We start from the raw sequence: 25,825 nt of genomic DNA, 5'->3' as shown, positions 1-25,825 counted from the left end.
GTTTTCTGAACATTTATATACAGTACCAGTCAAAAGTTTGGACACAGCTACTCATTCAAGGGTTTTTCTTTATTTCTACATTGTAGAATAATAGTGAAGACATCAAAACTATGAAATAACACATATGGAATCCTGTAGTAACCAAAAAAGTGTTAAACAAATGAAAATATATTTTATATTTGAGATCCTTCAAAGTAGCCACCCTTTGCCTTGATGACAGCTTTGCATTTCAATTAACAGGTGTGCCTTGTTAAAAGTTAATTTGTAGAATTGATTTTCTTCTTAATGCGTTTGAGACAATCAGTTGTGTTGTGACAAGGTCGGGGTAGAAAAATATCAAGTCCATATTATGGCAAGAACAGCTCAAATAAGCAGAGAAATGACAGTCCATCATTACTTTAAGACATAAAGGTCAGTCAATCTGGAACATTTCAAGAACTTTGAAAGTTTCAAGTGTAGTCACAAAAACCATCAAGCGCTATGATGAAACTGTCTCTCATGAGGACCGCCATAGGAAAGGAGGACCCAGAGTTACCTCTGCTGCAGAGGATAAGTTCATTAGAGTTACCATCCTCAGATTGAAGCTCAAATAAATGCTTCACAGAGTTCAAGTAACAGACACATCTCAACAAACTGTTCAGAGGAGACTGCGTGAATCAGGCCTTCATGGTTAAAGTGCTGCAAAGAAACCACTAATAGAAGAGACTTGCTGGGGCTAAGAAACATGAGCAATGGACATTTGACCACTGGAAATCTGTCCTTCGGTCTGACAACTTGCTTCCATTCAGCCACAAGAGCATTAGTGAGTTCGGAAACTGATGTTGGCTCGCAGTCGGCGTTCCAATTCATCCCAAAGCTGTTCAATGGGGTTGAGGTCAGGGCTCTGTGCAGGCCAATCAAGTTCTTGCACACCGATCTCGACAAACCATTTCTGTATGGACCTCACTTTTTGTCATGCTGAAACAGGGAAGGGCCTTCCCCAAACCGTTGCCACAAAGTTGAAGCACAGAATTGTCTAGAATGTCATTGTATGCTGTAGAGTTAAGATTTCCCTTCACTGGAACTAAGGGGCCTAGCCCAAACCATGAAAAACAGTCCCAGACTGCAGTTTGGAACTTGGTAGTGAGGGTTACAACCTAGGACAGACAACTTTTACACGCCACGCACTTGGCAGTCCCGTTCTGAGCTTGTGTGGCTTACAACTTAGCAGCTGAGCCGTTGTTGCTCCTAGATGTCTCCACATCAAAATAACAGCACTTACAGTTGACCAGGGCAGCTCTAGCAGGGCAGAAATTTGACCAACTGACTTGTTGGAAAGGTGGCATCCTATGACGGTGCCACGTTAAAGTCACTGAGCTCTTCAGTAATGACATTTTACTGCCAATGCTTGTCTATGGAGATTGAACTGCTGTGTGCTATTTTCTACACTCATTCGAAGGTGTCGACTTTCTATTGTATGTATTTAATGTAAATATTCATTTGTTGGACTTGACTAAAAACCGCACCAAGTGATTTTACATTTTGGAAATCAGTTCCAAAGTATTCCCACACCGAGAGATGTGACCTTTCACAAACATAAGGTTTGCAATTGTTTTAATCTATGCGTTTGAGCTTCTTGAGTTCTGCCCATAAACTCAAGAAAATAAAAATCATCCTGCGGCAAAATGTAGTTCATTATCCCGACCTCCGGAACCCCAATTGCCATTAGGTTTAAATACTTTTTCACCATTTACATAGGGTGAATTTCCTAGTTTTAGTGAAAGACATGGTGAACTGGACTTATTGTTATATATAAAATACCCAATACTGACCAACAAACTCACAGGAGAAAGAGCAATATTTTTTTATTAAAGCATCAAGCTCATAGTACAGATACATTTAGCACATCTTGACCATCCAAAGAATAGCAAGAGAGTTACAACAGCAAACATTTTCCCTTCAGTACATCCTGCAATTGCACCCTCTCACATCAGGGGAGGAGTTTACCTTTTGCTTGGTAAGGCAAACAAAATACATGATTAAATTAGCTTGTTAAAAAAATCCTCTCAGCTTCAGAACAAATACATTTGGAACACTGGTTTTACAACAAAAAGGTAAACAAAAAGTTGGTCTGTAGGCAAAAATGCATTTCTTACAAAAATGTTTGTAAAAATGGTATTGAAAAAAAGAATTTGACTTTAATAAAAAAAAATAAGTTAAACAGGACTACCCAGATCAAGTCTAAATAGGACTTTATCCAAAAGTTACCTTTATTTGTGAACAGTGCTGGTGTCTATTCCCTAAACCGGTCAATACAGCTCTTAGAACAGTGGAGGCCGGTCACCAAACAGACATGAGTCATAACATTTCAGATAAAGACTATTGGCAAAAGTTGGTCCTCAGGAAAAAAAATAAAAAAAGATAAACCATTCCAAAAGCCACAGATGTACTGGAGGCAAGTCGTTCCAATTGTCAACTTTGCCCAGGTCCTTACATGAATTGAAGTACTCATTCTAGTGGTCCGCTTGTTATGTCTGTCACATTGTTTTTTAAAGAAAGCCCAATTTTCTGTTAACTACAGTATACCATCATGTGATGGTCTCCAATGTTCTAAGGGCCTTCTAAACTAGCTGGGCAAAGCAGCACCAGTTATAACCCTCAGGAGTTCTGAAGGCAGGCCTGAAACCGCAGTCTCCCCCCCAAAATCAATCTGTCCACCCCAGCTGTCTGCAAAATAAACTCAATCTGCATTCGCTGGCAGGAGAAGCATCATGAACATTACTGACCAGCCAATGGAGAACAATCCTCAACATCCTATCAAAATCCGCTCTCAAATTACAAACCTCTCAAAGTGTGTTTACTAACCAGATAGATGAGGGCATGCCTTCAGCACTAAGGTGGCTGTATGTATGCATGTTATTAAATAAAAAGGTATTAACCCCCATCCCACCTGCTCAATAAATCAGAATGCCCCAGTACATTTGAGCTGATTAAACAAGGTGAAGCACATTGATCTACTTACACAGGAGAAACAGACAGCAGCACACTACACTGTCAAGCAATACAGAACTAGTAGTCACCTGTGCCACAGGATTTTTCTCACTAAACAAAAGGGCATTGATGGTAGGCCAAAAAAACTGCAATGAAGTCACATTTTGGACCAATTCACTGCAAAATGTCTGCCCACAATAACATTTATAAAATGGCACTTTATGCAACAGTTGTGTGGAATGATCCGGGATCACCCTGGCATGCTCAGATTGGTGGGCCTCTATTGTGTGCTTACCGACTCCTGTATGGGGGGGTACATTGTTTAGAAAAAGAAAATGCTTTGCTGGGCCACCACTGTACTAAGCAGAGTGTGATTCGTTATTTCCATTCAGGGCCACACTGTGCAGCCATCAGCACCTCTGTCAAGCATGGTTCTGGGGCCAGATGACAGTGTCTGCTATGGGGGGGGGGGTTAGTGCTAAGGGACGTCCCTACCCCTTAGTTTTAAATATGTACGGGCTGGGCGGGACGACAATGGCGGACCATGCTGGACAGCAGAGGGCAGTTCTGGCCCACACCACAGCTACAAAGGGTCTACTAGGTCTCCTTGCAATTTACATTCAGATATAAAACACCTCAACTGGCTCCTCTAGTCTAAACGCCCTCATACAATCACGGTTGGCACAGCCTTCTCTCTTACGCGACTGATTCTTCCATTTAAGTTTGGATGATTTATTTTAAATCAAATTTTCATGAATGCATACACGAGTTTAAAACCGCAGGGAATTCTAACCACCAAAGCCGTCCTGTTGGTACAGTATACTGTAGAATGAGCCTTGGTATAAAAGTGCATATATTACATTCCATACCATGACGTACCCAACTGGACATCCTAAATGATTTGCTCTAACGCATACTGTTGTCTGGGACAAGTTTAAAGCCTGTCCATTTGAGGACACATTCAACAGCTAAATGATTGTCGAGGTGGAGAGAAGCATGGCAGACTGAAGTGGGCGTTCTGACCCAATTTGAGCAGGAATTCCTTTGGCTGCAGTGCAGTTTACTGCCAAGAACAACTAGATAATGTTGACCTAGAGGTCAGCCTCTAGCCAAGCCTCTAGCAGCGCAACACTAACAAAGTATGGCATTTTGATTTGACAAGGAATTCATTAGATTGACGTTACATGACAAATGCTATATGGCCCAAAGCTCACATGCTTCTAATCACTGAATAAAAGACCATAGTCATGAACATTCTAGAAAACAAAAAAAGGGTTGCCGTTTCCTGTTTTGGTATTGAGGAGTCCTGCTCCAGTTGGATGAAAACAATGTGTTCTTAAAGTGCACTCAAGTCAAAACCAAAAAGGATGCAAACTTGCAACTGATCGATGAAGCAGCATATCAGTTGAGGAAGGAAGAGTGTGTGTGGGGAGGCGCGTTTCAACTGTCGGTAAGCACAAAATAGTGGACCCATCTGAGCACGTCAGGGCCCTGGACTAGTGGGAGCGGAAGCCCTGTCTGTGGGGAATGAGGGGGGAGACCTGCAGCAAGGAGGCAAGGCTGGCCAGCAACAAACAGAGAGTGTTTAAATCCTCTACATGCACTTCAAGATCACAGCAAGAGTGAACTAGAATATCTAAACAGAGAAAAGAGCTTTCATGCAAGAGATCTAAGTTATAGGTACAACAATTCAAACTGGAGGTTACACTAGTAGGGCCTGTGGCCTCGTCGGAACCAATAAATCCTGAATAACAATGGCAGCAAAGGGGACTGTGCCTCTCTGCTCGGGCAGAGAGATGGCCGCCGCGGGGGCATAGCCCTGCTACACAGCAGTGTTTCTTTTTTCGCTTCTTTTTCATTCTTAATCCTCAACTCTGCTGGTGGCTCTTGGCATAACTGGTAAAGACAAAATTGTAATCGTTGAATTGGGCCAACTGGCGGTCGAGGCGCTTGTACCCCTCAAGTTTCTGGGCGGAAGAAAAGACACTGCGACATTTGGAGCTCTGTGGGAGAAAATAAAAATTAAGTTAACAGTGAAAATACCAAGTACAGTGAAGACTTAAGATGTGATTTATGAGTGCAATGTTCTGGAAAATAGAGTCAAAGATCCACAAGCAACATCAGACCCATTTTGAACGAGGACATACCTGGTTAACAAACAGTGTAGTCACAAATTTTCCTGGCTTAAAGATGTCCACAACTTTCCTGACCAAATCATCGTAGGACGTCTGAGAGAGGTTGGTTTCGAAGCTAACATAGGAGAACTCTGGCTCTGGAGTGATGTGAATCGTCCAGTAAGTTCCCTGTAAGACAAAGACAGACATTTGTTTTAAATGACTTAAGGCGTATTTAACCTCTAGGGTTGGTGGGACGATAGTGTCCCACCTGCCAACATCCAGTGAAATTGCAGAGCGCCAAATTCAAAAACAGAAATACTCATAATAAAGATGAACTTCTTGTTAATCCAGCCACTGTGTCAGATTTCAAAAAGGCTTTACGGCGAAAGCACACCATGCAATTATCTGAGAACAGCGCCCAGCAGACAAATTGCAAACAGTTACCAGCTAAGTACAGGAGTTACACAAGTCAGAAATAGCAATAAAATTAAATCACTTACCTTTGATGATCTTCATATGGTTGCACTCAGGAGACTCCCATTTACTCAATACATTTTTGTTTTGTGCGATAAAGTACCTCTTTATATCCAAAAACCTCCGTTTTGTTAGCACGTTTTGTTCAGTAATCCACAGGCGGTCACAATAGGCAGACGAAAAATCAGAAAAGTACAGGTAACGTTCGTCGAAACATGTCAAACAATGTTTATAGTCAATCCTCAGTATGTCTTTTCTCTAAATAATCAATATTTCAACCGGACAAAAGAGTCTTCATTAGAAAGTAAAAACAACGAGCGGGGCGCTCGCGGGAACGAGCGAAACCAGCATTGTATACTTCGTGGCCCTCTGACTAAAATGGCTTTTTACTCGTCGTTTTTCAAGATAAGCCTGAAATCATGTCAAGACTGTTGACATCTGGTGGAAGCCATAGGTACTGCAATCTGATTCCTAACCCATTGGATTCTCTACAGGCATTGATTTGAAGTACAGCCAGATAAAAATCATTCAACTTCCTGGATAGATTTTTTTCAGGTTTTCACCTGCCACTGCCATATCAGTTGTTATACTACACTATTTTAACAGTTTTGGAAACTTTAGAGTGTTTTCTATCCAATACTACCAATTATATGCATATCCTAGCTTCTGGTCCTGAGTAGCAGGCAGTTTACTTTGGGTACACTTTTCATCCGGAATTGAAAATACTGCCCCCTACCCCAGAGAGGTTAATAAAGAGCCAGAAGACAAAAATAAAAAAAAATAAAAAAATAAATACATTTAAAAAAAGAGACTTTGCTGATAAAATTGGACTTGATACGATTGCGATGTGTTCTCACCTTGCCATCTTAAGTTGAATGCACTAATTTTAAGTCACTCTGGATAAGAGTCCGCAAGATCCACTTACGTCAGTCTTCATTCCATTCATCGAGTATCCACAAGGGTTGAACATTGTGGCGTCAATCACAGAACCTGGTATCAGGTCACGAATTCCACTCATCTGAAAAAAACAAATAAATAAATAAATAAATAAATAAATAAATAAATATATATATATATACACATACATACACACACACATACACACATATATATATACACAATGTGCGCTACAAAACAGCAACTGACTGATGAACAGTCAGCTTTATGATGGTGTTCCTCTATACAATAAGGGGAATATTACTGGTGGACACCAATAGCAATAATTCAATATGATATTGATATAGTTTCATATAGATAGGAGCAAGGCAGTGATATTTGGGTGTTCCATTTACCTAAATGATTGTAAAAAAAGCATACACTACTGTTCCAGCATGCACAAATCCCCTTTCACAAAACTCAGGCTGGCAACTAGGCCCCTAGAAAATTACTATCATCTTTGCCTGACTCCATTTTGTTTTTCCAGGTAAAGAAAATTGCTTTTTTTTAATAGAATGTTCCAAGTCCACAACCATGCTTAAACTGCATCAGGAGACGACTTGAGCTCTGAAATTAGAGAAATTATGATTTTTGGGTAAAGTTACCCTAATGAAAGTGTGCACCTGCAAAATACCGTTGTTTGGTTTGTAGCACTCATGTGATCGCAGAGTTTGCAAAACAAGTGGCCACTGGATTGATGCAAATAATCATGATGATATTCTGCCAGGTAGTCATAAGCTACTTTGTAGTTTACATTTAATTGAGAAGGCTTTTAGGAAAGCCTTGTCATCTATACCAGAAGGTTAACAGCTACACAAAGTATAGACATATGCAAGCACTGCACGGACATTCCTGTGTCGATACATAAAGTTGCAGGAAAATACAAAATCACTGATGCATTTTATTAGTGTCTTATGATTAACTTGGGCAAACTAATGCATTTTCTGATAAACTCTGTTTAACGTTTCTTACTAAGTGCAATACATGTTTTTAGATTGAATTCAGATAATGTCTGGATTCCATGATTGCGTCAGCAATGCAGATTTTAAAGTCAATTTATTATACTTAATTGCCTGCTGATGAGCCATCAGTTGATAAGCTTCTGATAGTATACAAAATGGTTGGGTAGGTTCCCAGAATATTCATGTCTGGCCCAATGGGCAATCAACAAGCAGTCGTCTCTACGTCAGAGATGTGGAAGTGAACATTTTACACAGTTGCAATGTTTTTTTGTTTTTTTTAATAAAACCAATATATCAATATCGTATCGAAAAATGAACTGATACTTTCCATATTGGTGCCCTTACTAGGGAATATCATTACAGAACAGATCAATGTCATAAGGACAGGTCCCCTTGAACAGTGGCCTACTGAGTGAGCCCTCGTGAAAATCAAGACTAAATAACGATCCCCAACATGGCTAGTTTGCGGGCCTTACACGAGTGACATCATTTGCAGAAACACCATCTTTCATGAAGAACTGATCCATAATTGCTGGATCAAGGTCACTCATCAGAACTTCCAGCGTCTGATCTGCGTGCTTGTTCTCCCAGAACTCTGGCAAATCCAGAGTAAACAGGTACCTGTAGGGAAACAAGGAAGTAAAGGAAAACACGAGCACGTTCAGCAGCACTGGACAGTGTAGTTGAAGTTCAACGGCAATGTCCACTGCATTATTAAGGTCTCATTAAGGGAACAGTATCTTGAGTATATTCCAATCTAATTTTGTAATATGCGCTGAATACAACAGGTGTCGACCTTGGTGAAATGCTTACTTACAAGCCCTTAATCAAAAATGCAGTTTAGAAAAAAAGAGCCAAAAAACACTAAATTAAAAGTAACAAAAAGTGCAGCAGTGAAATAACAATAGCAAGGCTATATACAGGGGATACCGGTACAGAGTCAATGTGCGGGGCACCTGTTAGTCAAGGAAATATGTACATGTAGGTAGAGTTATTAAAGTGACTATGCATAGATAATGAAACAGCAGCGTAAGCGGGGGGACCTTACCAGCAATCAGAATTCAAACGTCCCATACAGTACGCTGCTCCATCTGTAGAAGGAAGATAATGTCATTTCTTTATCTTATGTGCCCGTGTCTCAAACCCCTCCTGATTAGAGAACAGCATATGAAGACCGCCTGTATAGCGTCGCTGACTCACCCCATCCATGCATTAGCACATACTCTTCCTGGACTCCAGGGATTAGAGTTGAGGAATTGAATTTGGAGCGTGGGCATTAGTACACACTCTTCCTGGACTCCAGGGATTAGAGTTGAGGAATTGAATTTGGAGCGTGGGCATTAGTACACACTCTTCCTGGACTCCAGGGATTAGAGTTGAGGAATTGAATTTGGAGCGTGGGCATTAGTACACACTCTTCCTGGACTCCAGGGATTAGAGTTGAGGAATTGAATTTGGAGCGTGGGCATTAGTACACACTCTTCCTGGACTCCAGGGATTAGAGTTGAGGAATTGAATTTGGAGCGTGGGCATTAGTACACACTCTTCCTGGACTCCAGGGATTAGAGTTGAGGAATTGAATTTGGAGCGTGGGCATTAGTACACACTCTTCCTGGACTCCAGGGATTAGAGTTGAGGAATTGAATTTGGAGCGTGGGCATTAGTACACACTCTTCCTGGACTCCAGGGATTAGAGTTGAGGAATTGAATTTGGAGCGTGGGCATTAGTACCTACTCTTCCTGGACTCCAGGGATTAGAGTTGAGGAATTGAATTTGGAGCGTGGGCATTAGTACCTACTCTTCCTGGACTCCAGGGATTAGAGTTGAGGAATTGAATTTGGAGCGTGGGCATTAGTACTTACTTGGGAAAATCTGGCTGAGAAATTCCACTTCCTCCTGGAAGTTCCGATGAGGGAACTCCTGATGGGTTGGCTTCATGAAGTTCTTGCGAGAATAGAAGAAATTCTGTAGGTTGTGAGGAGATGTTAGAACTAACCCATCCTGTCGACAATAACATCACCGCAAACAAAGATGGTATAATGTACAAACATAACCTGTTGAGGCGTAACATTGTTTAAAAAACATTTACGAGTGTACACATTGGGTTTTATGAACACGTACGTAAAATGGTATTCCATTTTGTTTGCATGCATGCATAGTGTTCCTTGGACATCATGGTAGTTTATGCTCTGATATGCACTGTGAACTGTGGGACCTTATATAGACAGGTATATCTTTCTAAATACTGTCCAAACAATTAAATTGGCCACTGGTGAACTCCAAATCAAGTTGTAGTGACATCAAGGAAGATCAAAGGACATTAGATGAACCAGAGCTCAATTTGGAGTGTCATAGCAATGGGGTGTGAATACTTCATTTACATTTCAGCATTTTATTTTTCAATACGTCTGCAAAAATATCTAAAACTGTTTTCACTATCATTATGGGATATTGTGTGTAGATGGGCGAGACATTTATTTAATCCAGTTTGAATTCAGGCTGTAACAATGTAGAATAAGTCAAACGGGTATGAACACAGATAAAAATAAATCACATTGGCTGCATATGGCCTGTCAGCAAGGAACTTGAACCCTTGTATCAACTTGGTCCAGCCCAAAGCTTGTGCTAACAAACTTGCAACATTGTATCTAATATTCTGGACCCTTAGTTTACAGCGCCAGTGAGCCCTGGAGAGAGGAGTCATAAAATAGGCCTACTTGATTACATTTCCACCTCAGATTATGGCATTTTTCCCCACTTAGTGGTAATTGAAAGGGAGAGACCTGGAAAGACTGTTCAAAATAGGCTACATTAGAGGAACTATTGTCATTCTCAATGGATGTAAAAACAAACTGTTTACTTGCTGTTTGAGATGAACAACAAAAAGTACTTTGGAGAACCTCCACAGCTCATTAGCGGTGGTGAGTTTAAGCCAGATCTCCAGTAAGCATACCTTTGCGTGCAGCCCAGGTAGCCTAGGCCTACTTCTATGCATAATCAGGCGTGCATCCTTACTCAACATTGACAGGAGCGCACCAAACAAAAACGCAATGAACACCTTGACAACACGTAAATGGAATAAAGCAAAGTGGAGCCTAGATTGCAGAGTGCACAAACATATGCACTCAATATAAGAACTGGAAAATACTACTAATAAATTGAATGCATTAAGAAATGATGGTAACCCAACATTGCAGCCGCCGCAATGGATTAGTCCACAGAGACTAGAGTCAATCAAGATGAGCCATAAACATTTATATTTCTTTGCAACTGCCCAACTAAAATAAATCATTGTATCGCTAGAACAGACAATCCACAAGTCAACTAAAAAAAAAATGTATGCATGTATACCATGTAATTTTGAAAAAGCCACATTTCTTTTAATACCATCAATACCTTAATCTATTTCTTTGAAATGTTTCAATAAAATATAACCATTTGTAGCTACTTGAAGTTAATACCTGCAGTCAAATTGTGCAATACATTAGGAGAAAGCAGATTGTGTTCAATTAACCCGTCACATGAAGCTTACCGTAGTTTGTAAATAGCACAACTGGAGAAAGCAGGCACCGGTGAAAGCAGGCACCGGTGAAAGCAGGCACCGGTGAAAGCAGGCACCGGTGAAAGCAGGCACCGGTGAGGCCATAGCATTCTATATCTCTCCGCGTTTCTCTTGTGCAGCGTACATCATGTGATTGACTTGTATGCAATTCACTACTAATTGTTTGCCATCAGATATTTTATAATGCTTTCTGACAGAAGTCAAAAAGCTCTGGATGAGTCATGTGCACAGTTGCCCTTTTCCCCCCTGATCTTATTAGCGTCCAACCCCCCCCCCCCCCCCCCGTTCTTGTCTACTCTGCTCAGTGTACACATGCATGCTTTTCTGAAGGAAGAGCAGCATCACAATTTTGTTCGTTTGAAAAAAATAAACGTGTTCACTTTTGCTTGTAAATGTCCACTCATCGAAATTCGGTAGCTACTAGCTATGCTCGTTTAACTTCATGAGCTGGATTTTCCCATCTTTGAAGTTATACTTGATATATTCTAAAAATCAACATGCAACCATTTAAGACTTTACTGAGTTGGTTCATAGAAGGAAATCAGTCAATTGAAATACATTAGGTCCTAATCTATGAATTTCAGACTGGGCAGGAGCGCAACCATGGGTGGGCATAGGCACACCCACTTGGTAGCCAGGTCCACCCAGTTTTACCCCACAAAAGGCTTCACTACAGACAGACAATCCTGAACAAGCCCCTCCCTAACAGACGATCCCACAGGTGAAGAAGCCGGATGTGGAGGTCCTGGGCTGACGTGGTTACACATGGTGTGCGGTTGGACATAGTACCAAATTCTATAAAAAGACATTTGAGGCAGCTTATGGTGGAGAAATTAACATTCAATTCTCTGGCAACAGCTATGTTGGACATTGCTGCAGTCAGCATGCATACAGTGGCTTCAGAAAGTATTCAGACCTTGACTTTTTCCACATTTTGTTACAGCCACACACACACACAAAGCAAAAACAAGTATCCAGACCCTACCAAGTACTTTGTTGAAGCACCTATGGCAGCGATTACAGCATCGAGTCTTCTTGGGTAGGACGCTACAAGCTTGGCACACCTGTATTTGGGGAGTTTCTCCCATTCTTCTCTACAGATCCTCTCAAACACCGTCAGGTTGGATGTGGAGCATTGTTGCACAGCTATTTTCAGGTCTCTCCAGAGATGTTCGATCGGGTTCTGGCTGGGCCACTCAAGGACATTCACAGACTTGTCCCAAAGGCACTGCTGCGTTGTCTTGGCTGTGTGCTTAGGGTCGTTGTCCTGTTGGAAGGTGACCCTTTGCCCCAGTTTGAGGTCCTGAGCACTCTGGAGCAGGTTTTCATCAAGGATCTCTTGTACTTTGCGCCGTTTATCTTTGCTTCAATCCTGACTAGTCTTCCAGTCCCTGACGCTGAAAAACATCCCCACAGCATGATGCTGCCACCACCATGCTTCACCGTAGGGGTGGTGCCAGGTTTCCTCTAGTGGCAACACTTGGCATTCAGGCAAAATAGTTGGTTTCATCAGACCAGAGAATCTTGTTTCTCGTGGTCTGAGTCATTTAGGTGCCTTCTGGCAAGCTGTCAATGTGCCTGATTGGTGGAGTGCTGTAGAGATGGTGGTCGTTCTGGAAGATACCTTCATCTCCACAGATGAACTCTGGAGCTCCTTTAGAGTGAACATTGAGTTCTTGATCACCTCCCTGACCAAGGCCATTATCCCCAATTGCTCAGTTTGGCCGGGCGGTCAACTCTAGGAAGTGTCTTGGTGGTTCCAAAGTTTTTCCATTTAAGAATGTAGGCCGCTGTGTTCTTGGGGACCTTCAATGTTGTAGAAATGTTTTGGTACCCTTACCCAGATCTGTGCCTCGACAATCCTGTCTCTGAGCTCCACAGACAATTCCTTCGACCTCATGGCTTAGTTTTTGCTCTGACATGCACTGTCAACTGTGGGACCTAATATATAGGCAGGTGTGTGCCTTTCCAAATCATGTCCAATCAATTGAATTTAACACAGGTGGACTCCAAGATGTAGAAATATCAAGGATGATCAATGGAAACAGGATGCACCTGACCTCAATTTTGAGTCTCATAGCAAAGGGTCTGAATACTTGTGTAAATAAGGTACTTGTTTATTTATTTTGAATAAATAAGCAAAAACTTCTAAAAACCTGTTTTCGCTTTGTCGTTTTGAGGTAGTGTGTGTAGATTGCTAAGGGAAAAATATTTAATCACTTTTAGAATAAGGCTGTAATGTAACAAAATGTTGAAAGTCAAGGGCTCTGAATACTTCCTGATCATGCTGTTTGATTCTGTAGCCATGCCACACCTGTCAGGTAGATGGATCATCTTGGACAAAGGAGAAATGCTCACTAACAGGGATGTAAACAAATTTGTACACAAAATTTGAGAAAGCTTCGTGCGTATGGACCATTTCTGGGCCCAACACTAAATGTTGCATTTACATTTTACTCAATATAGTTGGTTCTCGCTCGTTAGTATTTAGCTAAGTGTCTACGTGAATTTGCCATCAGTTGGTGCCAATTTTGCAAATTATTGTGCTTTTCCCACAATCCAGCGAACGTATTTGGTGTGTCGTCATAGTGGTCTCTGACTTGGTCAGACTCAGACGGAAAAAAAGTAAACTTTCACCTTTTTTCAATGCTGATTTTTACACAAACATGCTTTTTGAATTTAAAAGTCATCTGATTTTGCAAAAGTACCCGTAATCTGATTACAATATTTTTGCTGGTAACGTAACAGAATAGTTAGTTTTTTGTAATCAGTTACTCCCCAACGCTGTGTGTGCGCTCATGTCACACTGACCTCGATAGCATCAAAGCCACAGTACTCCCTGGCCAGTTCCAGCAGAGGCATCAGTGCTTGCAGTAAGAGGGTGGTTCCACACGTCTTCAAAATGAAACGTCTCTTGGAGACAAACATGCTACTCTCACTGAATGGACAAAGGGACAGAAGGAGAATAGCAATATGAGTTTTATACACGTTACATACATATCACAAGTTCCACAGTTAAATAGCATTAAGGCCAATTTTACATGAGCTCAATTTATATCCAACATGCATGTACAACTGTTGAAAAGGAAAAAGTAGAGTTCCTTAGGTTCAACGCCTTCCAGCTAAGTAGCGTGTACTGTTTAGACACCTGGAGAGTTAAACTTTTTTTTTTTTTTTAAAGACACCATGATGTGGCAGACTGACAGCCAGGCATGGCATTACCCTGGTGACTGCTTGCCATTGATTCTATACAGGGTAAACCTAAAGCAGCACATGCTACAAACAGCTTAACAGTCTGCCTTGAGCATGAATTCAAAACCAACCACAGGGCATTAGTGTATTACTGTTATCATGAGCCTGAAATTGTTTACAGCAGCAAGCCTGTCTAGAATTCAGGCCCACAGACTGCTTGAGGAAACATAGCTGGGTTATCATTAGTCATCTGCCTCTTAGTTACAGACTAGTCCCAGGGAGGAGTGCAAGGAACAGTCAATTGACTGCAGTATAGCTAGTGAGCACAGATGGGGAAAAAATATATATATTTATTGCGATAGCCCATCGTATCACTTTGAAAATATCACTACTATTTTTGCACTAATTCAACGCTCTCTTCTCCCTTTGCAGCAGACGTATTCCCTGATTGTTCAAAACATTAAGAACACGTGCTTTCCATGACAGACTGACCAGGTGAAAGCTACAATTCCTTATAGAGGTCAGCTAAATATTAGGAAGTCCTGATGTTTGGAATACTCCGTGTATAGTGAGCAATATGTTCGGAACATCAAATCAACAAAATTGCAGTATCGAATTGCAATACATATCGTATTTCCAACTAAGTATTGTGATATTGTGTCGTCCCTGGTAATTTCCAGCAATACTAGTGAGAAGGAAGAAGTTTGTGTGGCATATGTAGGTTGACAACACCAATGTCTACTTGCAGTCAAGCAGAAAGCAGTCACAGGTAGTCGTCCCCTGAATCAGCACTGTCCCATTCCCAGAACAAAGCTCAAGAGTGGAGAAGGCTACTACGTTGTGCTAGCTCCGGCCCGGTCGAGGTCTGTGCAACAGCTAGACAGATCAACCCTACCCCTCGTTACCACATGCTTGTAGGTGGGACTTAACCAGCAGAGGGAGCTGAGAGTGGACACCTCTCACAACAGCCTCCGCAGCCAGACTAACACACTCAGGGTCAGGCATGTACTTTTTACTGGCAATGATGACTTGCCCCAAAGACCAGTCTGAGTACACTGGTGTCACAAAGGGCAGATTTCACCATCAAATATTGATTCCTAGGAACCTAAATTGACAGCATGCGCCTAATATGCTTGTGGGCTGCCAGGGTGTTCATTTAGCCATCTTTCACCCGTCCATCTGGGCTCAGATAAGACCCATGTCATTAGGCGCTTCAGAACAGAGCCAGGGAGACCTGAGAGATCTAAAAAAAGAGCTCTGCTCAGTCAGTCCTTTCGCCCTAGGGGAGAGAAGTTTCCATGCAGCCATTCACAGCGAGACGATTAGATGACGCAATCCCAGCTCTCTATTCTGAAACGGGGACAAGCCCAGGTGACAGTGGTAAACAGGGATTCAGTCGCTACTCACCTGAGTATATAAGCTTCCTGCTTGTCGGTCTTTGTCACACTTATGATCAAACAGTGCACATTCTCCAGAAGTTTGTCCCACTCAAACCTGAAAGATAAAAAGCATTTGTTCATGTTTTTTTAACACTGCAGCACACTCAATTTAATAGTTCAAGATTTGCGTTTTCAAAATAGAAGCAACTGTCAGAGGCTAGACTGTAGTTCTAGTGCTATGAGACAATTTGAATAAAGATTTCACTTCTAAGCTAGTCATTTCACAATTCTGGGCGTCTAACTGGTGTGACTGATGACTAAATGACAGTGAAATTAATCTGCCAACAAACCATAAGGGCTGTCTAACAATGTCTTGCTTTAGATTTTTTTTAAAAGGCCTAACCAACTCACTTTACTTACATAAACAAATGTTTAAGGCTAGTAACAGTGGGAAGAAAATCTACAGCACTACTTTGAACTGGGTCCAGAGCCCTGGCATTTCCTGGAACAGTGCAGACAGGTGCACTCTGGCAAACAGCCTCCCTGCTGTACTATAGGCTATTATTAAGCAACAGCCTGCTCACAAGACAGCAGGTAGAAGTTGACAATCCAGTTTCTCCACCGCTTCTATGTTTTGAAGAAATGTAATAACTGTAGGAATTAGGCCTCGTGCTGACTATGATCATCCAAAACAGTTAAAGACGGGTAGATCAATCAAGAAGGGTGAGACCCTGTTCAACTGCAAATAGTGTTTAACAACAGATGTCAATAGAAGTTAATCATTTAGCTCAGGGACAGGAAACTGGCAGCATGCATCCCCGTGTCGGCCCGCAGATCAATTACCAAGAACAAAATAATTAAATATATTTGAGGAACTCAGTCGGGGTCTCAATTTACTGTTGAGAGTTAGAATACGAGGCTAGGGCCGGCTCTGACCGCACGTGCGTGTACGGCTGTGTCTACGCAGACCCACAAGTCACTGCAGCCCCTCGGGAGTTGATTGTGGGCTCCACCCCATCAAAAAGTTGCCCATCCTTGGTTTAGTGCATAAATCCACCATGTCACATGTCATGAAATGAAATCAGTTACCATGGTCCTGTTGAGCACGACTTTGTAGACTGCATGATCGCAAGATCGTTTTACTGAACCAGGACTTATTTTAGGGGGTCATTGAGTTTGAGCATAACACCTTTTCCTAAAAACCCCTTGTAACATCTGTCAAGTCTCATATTGAGATGAGTTACCTTTAAGAGCATTGCATCAGCTCAGTGTGACATGAACAATGTAGTTACGAAGTGTCAAGTTTCCCCAGACGAGAATGGATGGATGGAAAGTCGGGATACAACACAGCAAATAAATGCCAATAGGCACCTCTCAAAACAAACACATGGCCAGTCTATCTGGGGAACTATTTTTCTTAGAAATGTGCAACACCATTTGTATTAATAGACCCTCACTATACGTCAAATGAGTAGGTGGACTTCCCATTAGAGTGGCAGGTGTGCTGATTAACAATCCTCAGGCGGATGTCCATGGACTCCATACCAAGAGAAATGTTAAAAACACCAACATTTCTGCTGACCATAAGAACAGGTTTAGCTGCTACTCAGCCCAGAGAAAGACAGTGGCAGGTGTAAGGTACAGATCTGAGAATCAGATGCCCTTGTGGACTTATTTGGACATTGGCAGGCGTCCAGCATCCCCGATCCACTGCCTCTGATCTGTTAATCTTCCTTGGCTGTAAATTAATACCCACTGTCATTCCTAACCAAATGTTAACCATGAAAACCCTGGCTTTCCCTTGGCTTGGCAAGACTAGCCATGAACCTTGCCACAGAGAGGCAGGTGAAGAACCATTTGTCAGTCCTTCTCATTCATTGAAATGTACTTATATTATGGAAATTGCCATTCCAAAACTACACTGAACAAAATATTTTAAAAAGCAACACGTAAAGTGTTCGTCCCATGTTTGAGCTGAACTATAACATAGCAGAAAAGCTTCTCAAATTTGTTCACATCCCTGTTAGTGAGTTTCTCCTTTACCAAGATAATCCATCCACCTGACAGGTGTGGCATGTCAGGAAGCTGATTAAACAGCATGATCACTACAAAGGTGCACCTTGTGCTGGGCACAATAAAAGGCCACAAAATATGCAGTTGTCACAACACAATGCCACAGATGTCTCAAGTTGCGGGAGTGTGCAATTGGCATGCTGACTGTAGGAATGTCCACTAGAGGTGTTGCCAGACAATTTAAATGTTCATTTCCCTACTATAAGCCACCTGCTGTGTTAGAATTTGGCATTACGTCCATCCGGCCTCACAACCGCAGACCACGTGTAATCACGCCAGCTCAGGACCTAAACATCTAGCTTCCTCACGTGCGGGATCGTCCGAGAAGCCACTAGGACAGCTGATGAAACTACAGGTTTGCACAACCAAAGACCTTTTGCAGAAACCGTCAGAGAAACTCATCTGCATGCTCGTTGTCTTCATTGGGCAAATTCTCACCTTCGATGGACACTGGCACGCTGGAGAAATGTGTTCATCACGGATGAATCCCGGTTTCAACTGCACCGGGCAGACGGCGTGTGGGCGAGCGGTTTGCTGATGTCAACGTTGTGAACAGAGTGTCCTATGGTGGTGGTGGGGTTATGGTATGGGCATGCATAAGCTACGGACAAACAATTGCATTTTATGCAGAGATACCATGAGGTCCTGAAGCCCATTGTCGTGCCATTCATCCGCCTCATGTTTCAGCATGATAATACACGGCCCCATGTCGCAAGGATCTGTACACAATTCCTGGATGCTGAAAATGTAAAACTTCTTCCATGGCCTCCATACTGTACTCAGACACTCATTGAGCATGTATGGGATGCTCTGGAGCAACAATTACAACAGCCTGTTCCAGTACCTGTAAATATCCAGCAAAACAGGCCCCCCCCCCAAAAAAAAAATCACCCAAGTCCAAAAACTGTCACAGAATTGAGTACTAATGTATGCAAACTAAGCCGTTTTGACTGGGAGGCATGCAGACGCCTTAAGGAACCCTAAACACTTGTGGCCTTTTGTCAACTTCTACTTCCGGTTTGGAGCGAGCAGTCGCACTACGCTTCACTCCACAGGTAATATTACACTTCACTACATTACAACGGTTTGATTTGTTTGATCTGAGCAATTTTTTCTTAGCTAGCTACATAGCCGTCTTTGTATCAAAGATAATCGTGTAGCTTAGAGTAATTATCGAAGTTAGCTATCTTCGTCCTCCTAACGTAGTCATCACTGCTAGCTAGCTAGTCAACACTGCTAGCTAGCCAACCAGCCAACTTCCACCGACTAGCAGCACTGTAGAATCTATTACATTACAACGGAACGACTTGACTAGTGTAGTGTTAGTGAGCCAGCTACATAGTTGTCTTTGCTGTCTTTGCATCTAAGATAATTGTGTAGTTTAGAGTAATTATTAGTAACTAGCCAGCCGCGACGCCAGACGTAGTCAACACACCTAGTCATCATTAACCCACTGCTAGCTAGCTAGCCAACAGCTAGCCAACAGTTACCGACTAGCAGCGCTGTAGATACTAATACTTTACAACGGAACGATTTGACTAGTGCAGTGTTGGCTAGCTAGCTACATAGTTGTCTTTGTCATAGCTTGATAATTGTGTAGTTTAGTAATTACCGAGGTTAGCTAGCCAGCTATTGCCGTCCCCCGCGACGCCATTTTTCCAAACCCAGCCAACTATTACCGACGAGTAACACTGTAGAAACTAAATACATTACAAAGGAACGTCTTGATTAGTGTTATGTTAGCTAGCTACAAAGTTGCTTTTGTATCATGACAAGGTGTAGTACTGAAACTATCGAGGTCACCTAGCCAGCTACACCTAGCCAGCTACACGTTCAAACAAAGTCAACAACGCAGCCACTGCTAGCTAGCCTACTCCACCAGCCAGCAGTACTGTATCATTTGTCATTTTAGTCAATAAGATTTTTTGCAACGTAAGCTTAACTTTCTGAACATTCGAGACGTGTAGTCCACTTGTCATTACAATCTCCTTTGCATTAGCGTAGCCTCTTCTGTAGCTTGTCAACTATGTGTCTGTCTATCCCTGTTCTCTCCCCTCTGCACAGGCCATACAAACGCTCCACACCGCGTGGCCGCTGCCACTCTAACCTGGTGGTCCCAGCGCGCACGACCCACGTGGAGTTCCAGGTCTCCGGCAGCCTCTGGAACTGCCGGTCTGCGGACAACAAGGCTGAGTTCATCTCAGCCTATGCTACCCTCCAGTCCCTAGACTTCCTGGCGCTGACGGAAACATGGATCACCACAGATAACACTGCTACTCCTACTGCTCTCTCCTCGTCTGCCCACGTGTTCTCGCATACCCCTAGAGCATCGAGCCAGCGGGGTGGTGGCACTGGAATCCTCATCTCTCCCAAGTGGACATTCTCTCTTTCTCCCCTGACCCATCTGTCTATCTCCTCATTTGAATTCCATGCTGTCACAGTTACCAGCCCTTTCAAGCTTAACATCCTCATCATTTATCGCCCTCCAGGTTCCCTTGGAGAGTTGATCAATGAGCTTGACGCCTTGATAAGTTCCTTTCCTGAGGATGGCTCACCTCTCACAGTTCTGGGTGACTTTAACCTCCCCACGTCTACCTTCGACTCATTCCTCTCTGCCTCCTTCTTTCCACTCCTCTCCTCTTTTGACCTCACCTTCTCACCTTCCCCCCCTACTCACAAGGCAGGCAATACGCTTGACCTCATCTTTACTAGATGCTGTTCTTCCACTAATCTCATTGCAACTCCCCTCCAAGTCTCCGACCACTACCTTGTATCCTTTTCCCTCTCGCTCTCATCAAAAACTTCACTCTGCCCCTACTCGGATGGTATTGCGCCGTCCCAACCTTCGCTCTCTCCCGCTACTCTCCTCTTCCATCCTATCATCTCTTCCCTCTGCTCAAACCTTCTCCAACCTATCTCCTGATTCTGCCTCCTCAACCCTCCTCTCCTCCCTCACTGCATCCTTTGATTTTCTCTGTCCCCTATCCTCCAGGCCGGCTCGGTCCTCCCCTCCTGCTCCGTGGCTCGACGACTCACTGCGAGCTCACAGAACAGGGCTCCGGGCAGCCGAGCGGAAATGGAGGAAAACTCGCCTCCCTGCGGACCTGGCATCCTTTCACTCCCTCCTCTCTACATTTTCCTCTTCTGTCTCTGCTGCTAAAGCCACTTTTTACCACTCTAAATTCCAAGCATCTGCCTCTAACCCTAGGAAGCTTTTTGCTACCTTCTCCTCCCTCCTGAATCCTCCTCCCCCTCCCCTCCTCCCTCACTCACTGCGGATGACTTCGTCAACCATTTTGAAAAGAAGGTTGACGACATCCGATCCTCGTTTGCTAAGTCAAGCGACACCGCTGGTCCTGCTCACACTGCCCTACCCTGTGCTTTGACCTCTTTCTCCCCTCTCTCTCCAGATGAAATCTCGCGTCTTGTGACGGCCGGCCGCCCAACAACCTGCCCACTTGACCCTATCCCCTCCTCTCTTCTCCAGACCATTTCCGGAGACCTTCTCCCCTACCTCACCTCGCTCATCAACTCATCCTTGACCGCTGGCTACGTCCCTTCCGTCTTCAAGAGAGCGAGAGTTGCACCCCTTCTGAAAAAACCTACACTCGATCCCTCCGATGTCAACAACTACAGACCAGTATCCCTTCTTTCTTTTCTCTCCAAAACTCTTGAACGTGCCGTCCTTGGCCAGCTCTCCTGCTATCTCTCTCAGAACGACCTTCTTGATCCTAATCAGTCAGGTTTCAAGACTGGGCATTCAACTGAGACTGCTCTTCTCTGTGTCACGGAGGCTCTCCGCACTGCTAAAGCTAACTCTCTCTCCTCTGCTCTCATCCTTCTAGACCTATCTGCTGCCTTTGATACTGTGAACCATCTGATCCTCCTCTCCACCCTCTCCGAGCTGGGCATCTCCGGCGCGGCCCACGCTTGGATTGCGTCCTACCTGACAGGTCGCTCCTACCAGGTGGCGTGGCGAGAATCTGTCTCCGCACCACGTGCTCTCACCACTGGTGTCCCCCAGGGCTCTGTTCTAGGCCCTCTCCTATTCTCGCTATACACCAAGTCACTTGGCTCTGTCATATCCTCACACGGTCTCTCCTATCATTGCTATGCAGATGACACACAATTAATCTTCTCCTTTCCCCCTTCTGACAACCAGGTGGCGAATCGCATCTCTGCATGTCTGGCAGACATATCAGTGTGGATGACGGATCACCACCTCAAGCTGAACCTCGGCAAGACGGAGCTGCTCTTCCTCCCGGGGAAGGACTGCCCGTTCCATGATCTCGCCATCACGGTTGACAACTCCCTTGTGTCCTCCTCCCAGAGTGCCAAGAACCTTGGCGTGATCCTGGACAACACCCTGCCGTTCTCCACTAACATCAAGGCGGTGACCCGATCCTGTAGGTTTATGCTCTACAACATTCGCAGAGTACGACCCTGCCTCACACAGGAAGCGGCGCAGGTCCTAATCCAGGCACTTGTCATCTCCCGTCTGGATTACTGCAACTCGCTGTTGGCTTGGCTCCCTGCAACTCATCCAGAACGCCGCAGCCCGTCTGGTGTTCAACCTTCCCAAGTTCTCTCACGTCACCCCGCTCCTCCGCTCTCTCCACTGGCTTCCAGTTGAAGCTCGCTTCCGCTACAAGTCCATGGTGCTTGCCTACGGAGCTGTGAGGGGAACGGCACCTCCGTACCTTCAGGCTCTGATCAGGCCCTACACCCAAACAAGGGCACTGCGTTCATCCACCTCTGGCCTGCTCGCCTCCCTACCTCTGAGGAAGCACAGTTCCCGCTCAGCCCAGTCAAAACTGTTCGCTGCTCTGGCACCCCAATGGTGGAACAAGCTCCCTCACGATGCCAGGACAGCGGAGTCAATCACCACCTTCCGGAGACACCTGAAACCCCACCTCTTTAAGGAATACCTGGGATAGGATAAAGTAATCCTTCTAACCCCCCCCTTTAAAAGATTTAGATGCACTATTGTAAAGTGGTTGTTCTACTGGATATTATAGGTGAATGCACCAATTTGTAAGTCGCTCTGGATAAGAGCGTCTGCTAAATGACTTAAATGTAAATGTAAATGTCAACAAGTTATTCATATCAAATATTTGAGGATTGGCAGCAAAGGTTCTCAGGCTACAAGCAAACCACTCTGCATCCCACTGCTGGTTAAGAAGGGTTGGTCCTGGTCAGTCCCTGGATGGGAGACCAGATGCTGCTGGAAATGGTGTTGGAGGGTCAGTAGGAGGCACTCTTTCCTCTGGTCTAAAAAATAACATTCAAGTGCCCCAGGGCAGTGATTGGGCACATTGCCCTGTGTTGGGAGCAGTCTTTCCGATGGGATGTTAAACAGGTGTCCTGGCTCAGTGATCACTAAAGATTCCATGGCACCTATCGTAAGATTAGGGGTGTTAGCCCAGTGTCCTGGTTAAATTCACAATCTGGTCCTGAACATGACTACTTAAACATCCAACTGGCTCATTCACCAGCCGTAACTATTCCCCAGGTCGTTGCTGTATATAAGAATGTGTTCAGTCAACTTACCTAGTAAAATAAAGGTTAAATAAAAGTGACTACAAATTCGTATTAAAAACAAGAGCATTGAAATAATTCAACATGGTTGACTGTTCTTTATTAGATATTAGGGCCAGTGGTGGAAAACTACCCAATTGTCATACTTGAGTAAAAGTAAAGATATCTTAATAGAAAATGACTCAAGTCACCCAGTAAAATACAGTAAGGGTCCAGAAGTATTTGGTTATAAATATACTTCAGTATCAAAAGTATAAATCACTTACATTAAAGCAAACCAGACTGCACAATTTTTTTTATTCATTTACAGAAAGCCAGGGGCACATTCCAACACTGACATAACTGACAAAAGCAGCATGTGTTTAGTGAGTCTGCCAGGTCAGAGGTAGTAGGGATGACCAGGGATGTTGTTTTCGTGATACCGCAAGTTAGTTAACTGGACAATTTTCCTGTCCTGCTAAGCATTCAAAATGGAACGAGTATTTTTGGGTGTCAGAGAAAAATGTATGGAGTAAAAAGTACATGTTTTCTTTAGGCAGGTAGTAAACTTAGTTGTCAAATATAAATCGTAAATTAATGTACAGATAACCCAAAAAACTACTTAAGTAGTACTTTGAAGTATTTGTACACCACTGATTAGGGCAATGCAAATAGGCCTAGTTTGAAGGGTTTTGTAGATACCCATGCATGGGGCCATCAAATTATATGTACAAGTAACAGCAACTACAGGCGTTGATCCCGATTGGGTAAATTACACTTGTGAAGATTGGCCTCTCAGCTACGTGGTTGGCAATCAACAAACTGATCAGGTATAATGGTAGATATCGCTTGCCTATCGAGTCTGTTAATGGCCTTCGTTCATTGCAGATGTTGTAAATCTTCAGCGGCGAGAGACCATGATTGCCAATGCGGCATATCAGAGAAAAGATCGGTGGCCACAAGGCGCTACAGTACCACATCGTGACGCAGAGAAGTATAATGGAAAATTACTACAGCTAGCCAGAAGATACACAATGACACCAACAACTTCAGAAGTTGAGTTGTAGACTTAACTAGCTACCTGGTTACATAAGACACACGATTGCATAAAGACATGAGCTATTTAGCGTGTTTAGTGTCAAATCAAATCCGTGGGCAACATGTTGAGATTATCACCCTAGTATGGACACATCGAACACCAATGCATGCGCAGTATGCGAAAACCCCGCGCTGTCAAACTCACCCCAATCTGACCACTTTTCTTGCCAAAACAATTCGCTAGCTTGCAAATTGGAATACCTAACATTGCATTAATGGTACGTACAATATTCAAATACGTTTCTAAACATGGATAATGAGTATTACTGGAGCGCTAATGAATGGCAGTAGCGGACATTAGTCAGCAGCTGACTGAACCGCATGAATGAATGACTCGGCTACCGCGTTCGCTACCCTGAGAAAATGCCAAGCTAGTGGTGGTCAGTGTGGGGGATGGGAACTCCTGAGTGACGATGTTATCGGAATTCAGCTAACCAGTTGGCTAGCACTAGGTGTTCACATTAGCCACCACATGACATGTCAGTGAAAGATTGTGGTTTACGAGATAACCTTAAGTCTGTTTAATAACGATCCCAGTTAACCAGATAAATATATCCTCGTTACAATGTTTCTTTCTAGCGCGTGTTGAGGGTTGAATCTCCATCCAGTCTTCTTGAGTGGATTGCTGGAGCCACAGGGGCTAATGTTAGTAGCTTAGCTAACGTTAACTAGCTAGCCAAAGGCAGAATGTATTAATCACATCTCGACTTCACAAACCTCGGGATGGTACGGAGGTCCCCTGTTCCTTTGATCTCATCTTGCCGGGAGAACCACACCTCCAACAGCTTCTCGGTTCCCTCGAAGAAGTGTGCACCGTTCGCTTCCATCGTGAGTTAACAGACACCAACAGAAATTAAACGTCGGTTACGTTTTCAATTGAATTAGCCCTTGTTTGATCGTTATAATTTATTAAGTACAGTCCTTTAGCAATCCAGGTGTAATTTCTTAGTTTAACCGTCTTCCCTTTTACAGAGAATACTGTAAAGCAAGTGCTAGCTAATATCGCCGGCCATACTGTGTAAAGCGCAGAAAAGGGAACGCGTATTGCTTTTATTCACCCAGCCTAAAACGTCACCCCCACGTTAGTCGAATCACGTTGCTGGGTTCTTGCTGATCAAGTGGCGATTGGCAGTGGCAACTGTCAGCGTAACAAAATTGTACATTGCCAATCTCCAATCTTAAACGACAATACATTTAATTGGCAGATATGCCATACTTCCCTGATAATAAACGCTACTCTGCGTTCAGGTAAACTGTTCCCGTCTGCTCTCAAAACATGTAGCAATCAGTCATGCTCTCCTGGATTTTAACTTAAAATGCCATAGGGCCTACTGACTTGTAATGCAACAGAAGACACATTAGTACATACACAGGTGTCATTTCAATACGTGCGTTACCTGGGCTATGTACAATATTTATTTTTTTATATTTATTTTGTATAGGTATATTACATGTTCTATCCAATAGCCATGTGATTCTATTGGCATTGTTTTGACTTCTGTGTTGAAACAAGTTTCTCTGTCCTGATCTCTGTTTTTTTTTTT

At 43.4% G+C, this 25,825-nt stretch overlaps 1 protein-coding gene across 1 annotated transcript; it reads right to left on the bottom strand.

Annotated features, from left to right (window-relative positions):
- Window positions 1-1,821: 1,821 nt before the first annotated feature.
- LOC115174893 (S-adenosylmethionine decarboxylase proenzyme) lies at window positions 1,822-25,315 on the bottom strand. The gene is made up of 9 exons (XM_029733897.1): window positions 24,999-25,315; window positions 15,622-15,708; window positions 13,834-13,960; window positions 9,323-9,425; window positions 8,508-8,550; window positions 7,936-8,080; window positions 6,487-6,579; window positions 5,118-5,273; window positions 1,822-4,973 (listed from the first exon to the last, which is right to left on the bottom strand). Exons 1-9 carry the CDS (start codon window positions 25,106-25,108, stop codon window positions 4,839-4,841), a joined length of 999 nt encoding a protein of 332 aa, XP_029589757.1. The 5' UTR covers window positions 25,109-25,315; the 3' UTR covers window positions 1,822-4,838.
- Window positions 25,316-25,825: the final 510 nt, after the last annotated feature.

This window comes from Salmo trutta, chromosome 35 (genome assembly GCF_901001165.1).
Source record: "Salmo trutta chromosome 35, fSalTru1.1, whole genome shotgun sequence".
NCBI lineage: Eukaryota > Metazoa > Chordata > Actinopteri > Salmoniformes > Salmonidae > Salmo > Salmo trutta.
Note: the sequence above shows the minus strand (reverse complement) of the source record. Positions and strands in the feature narration are given on the sequence as shown.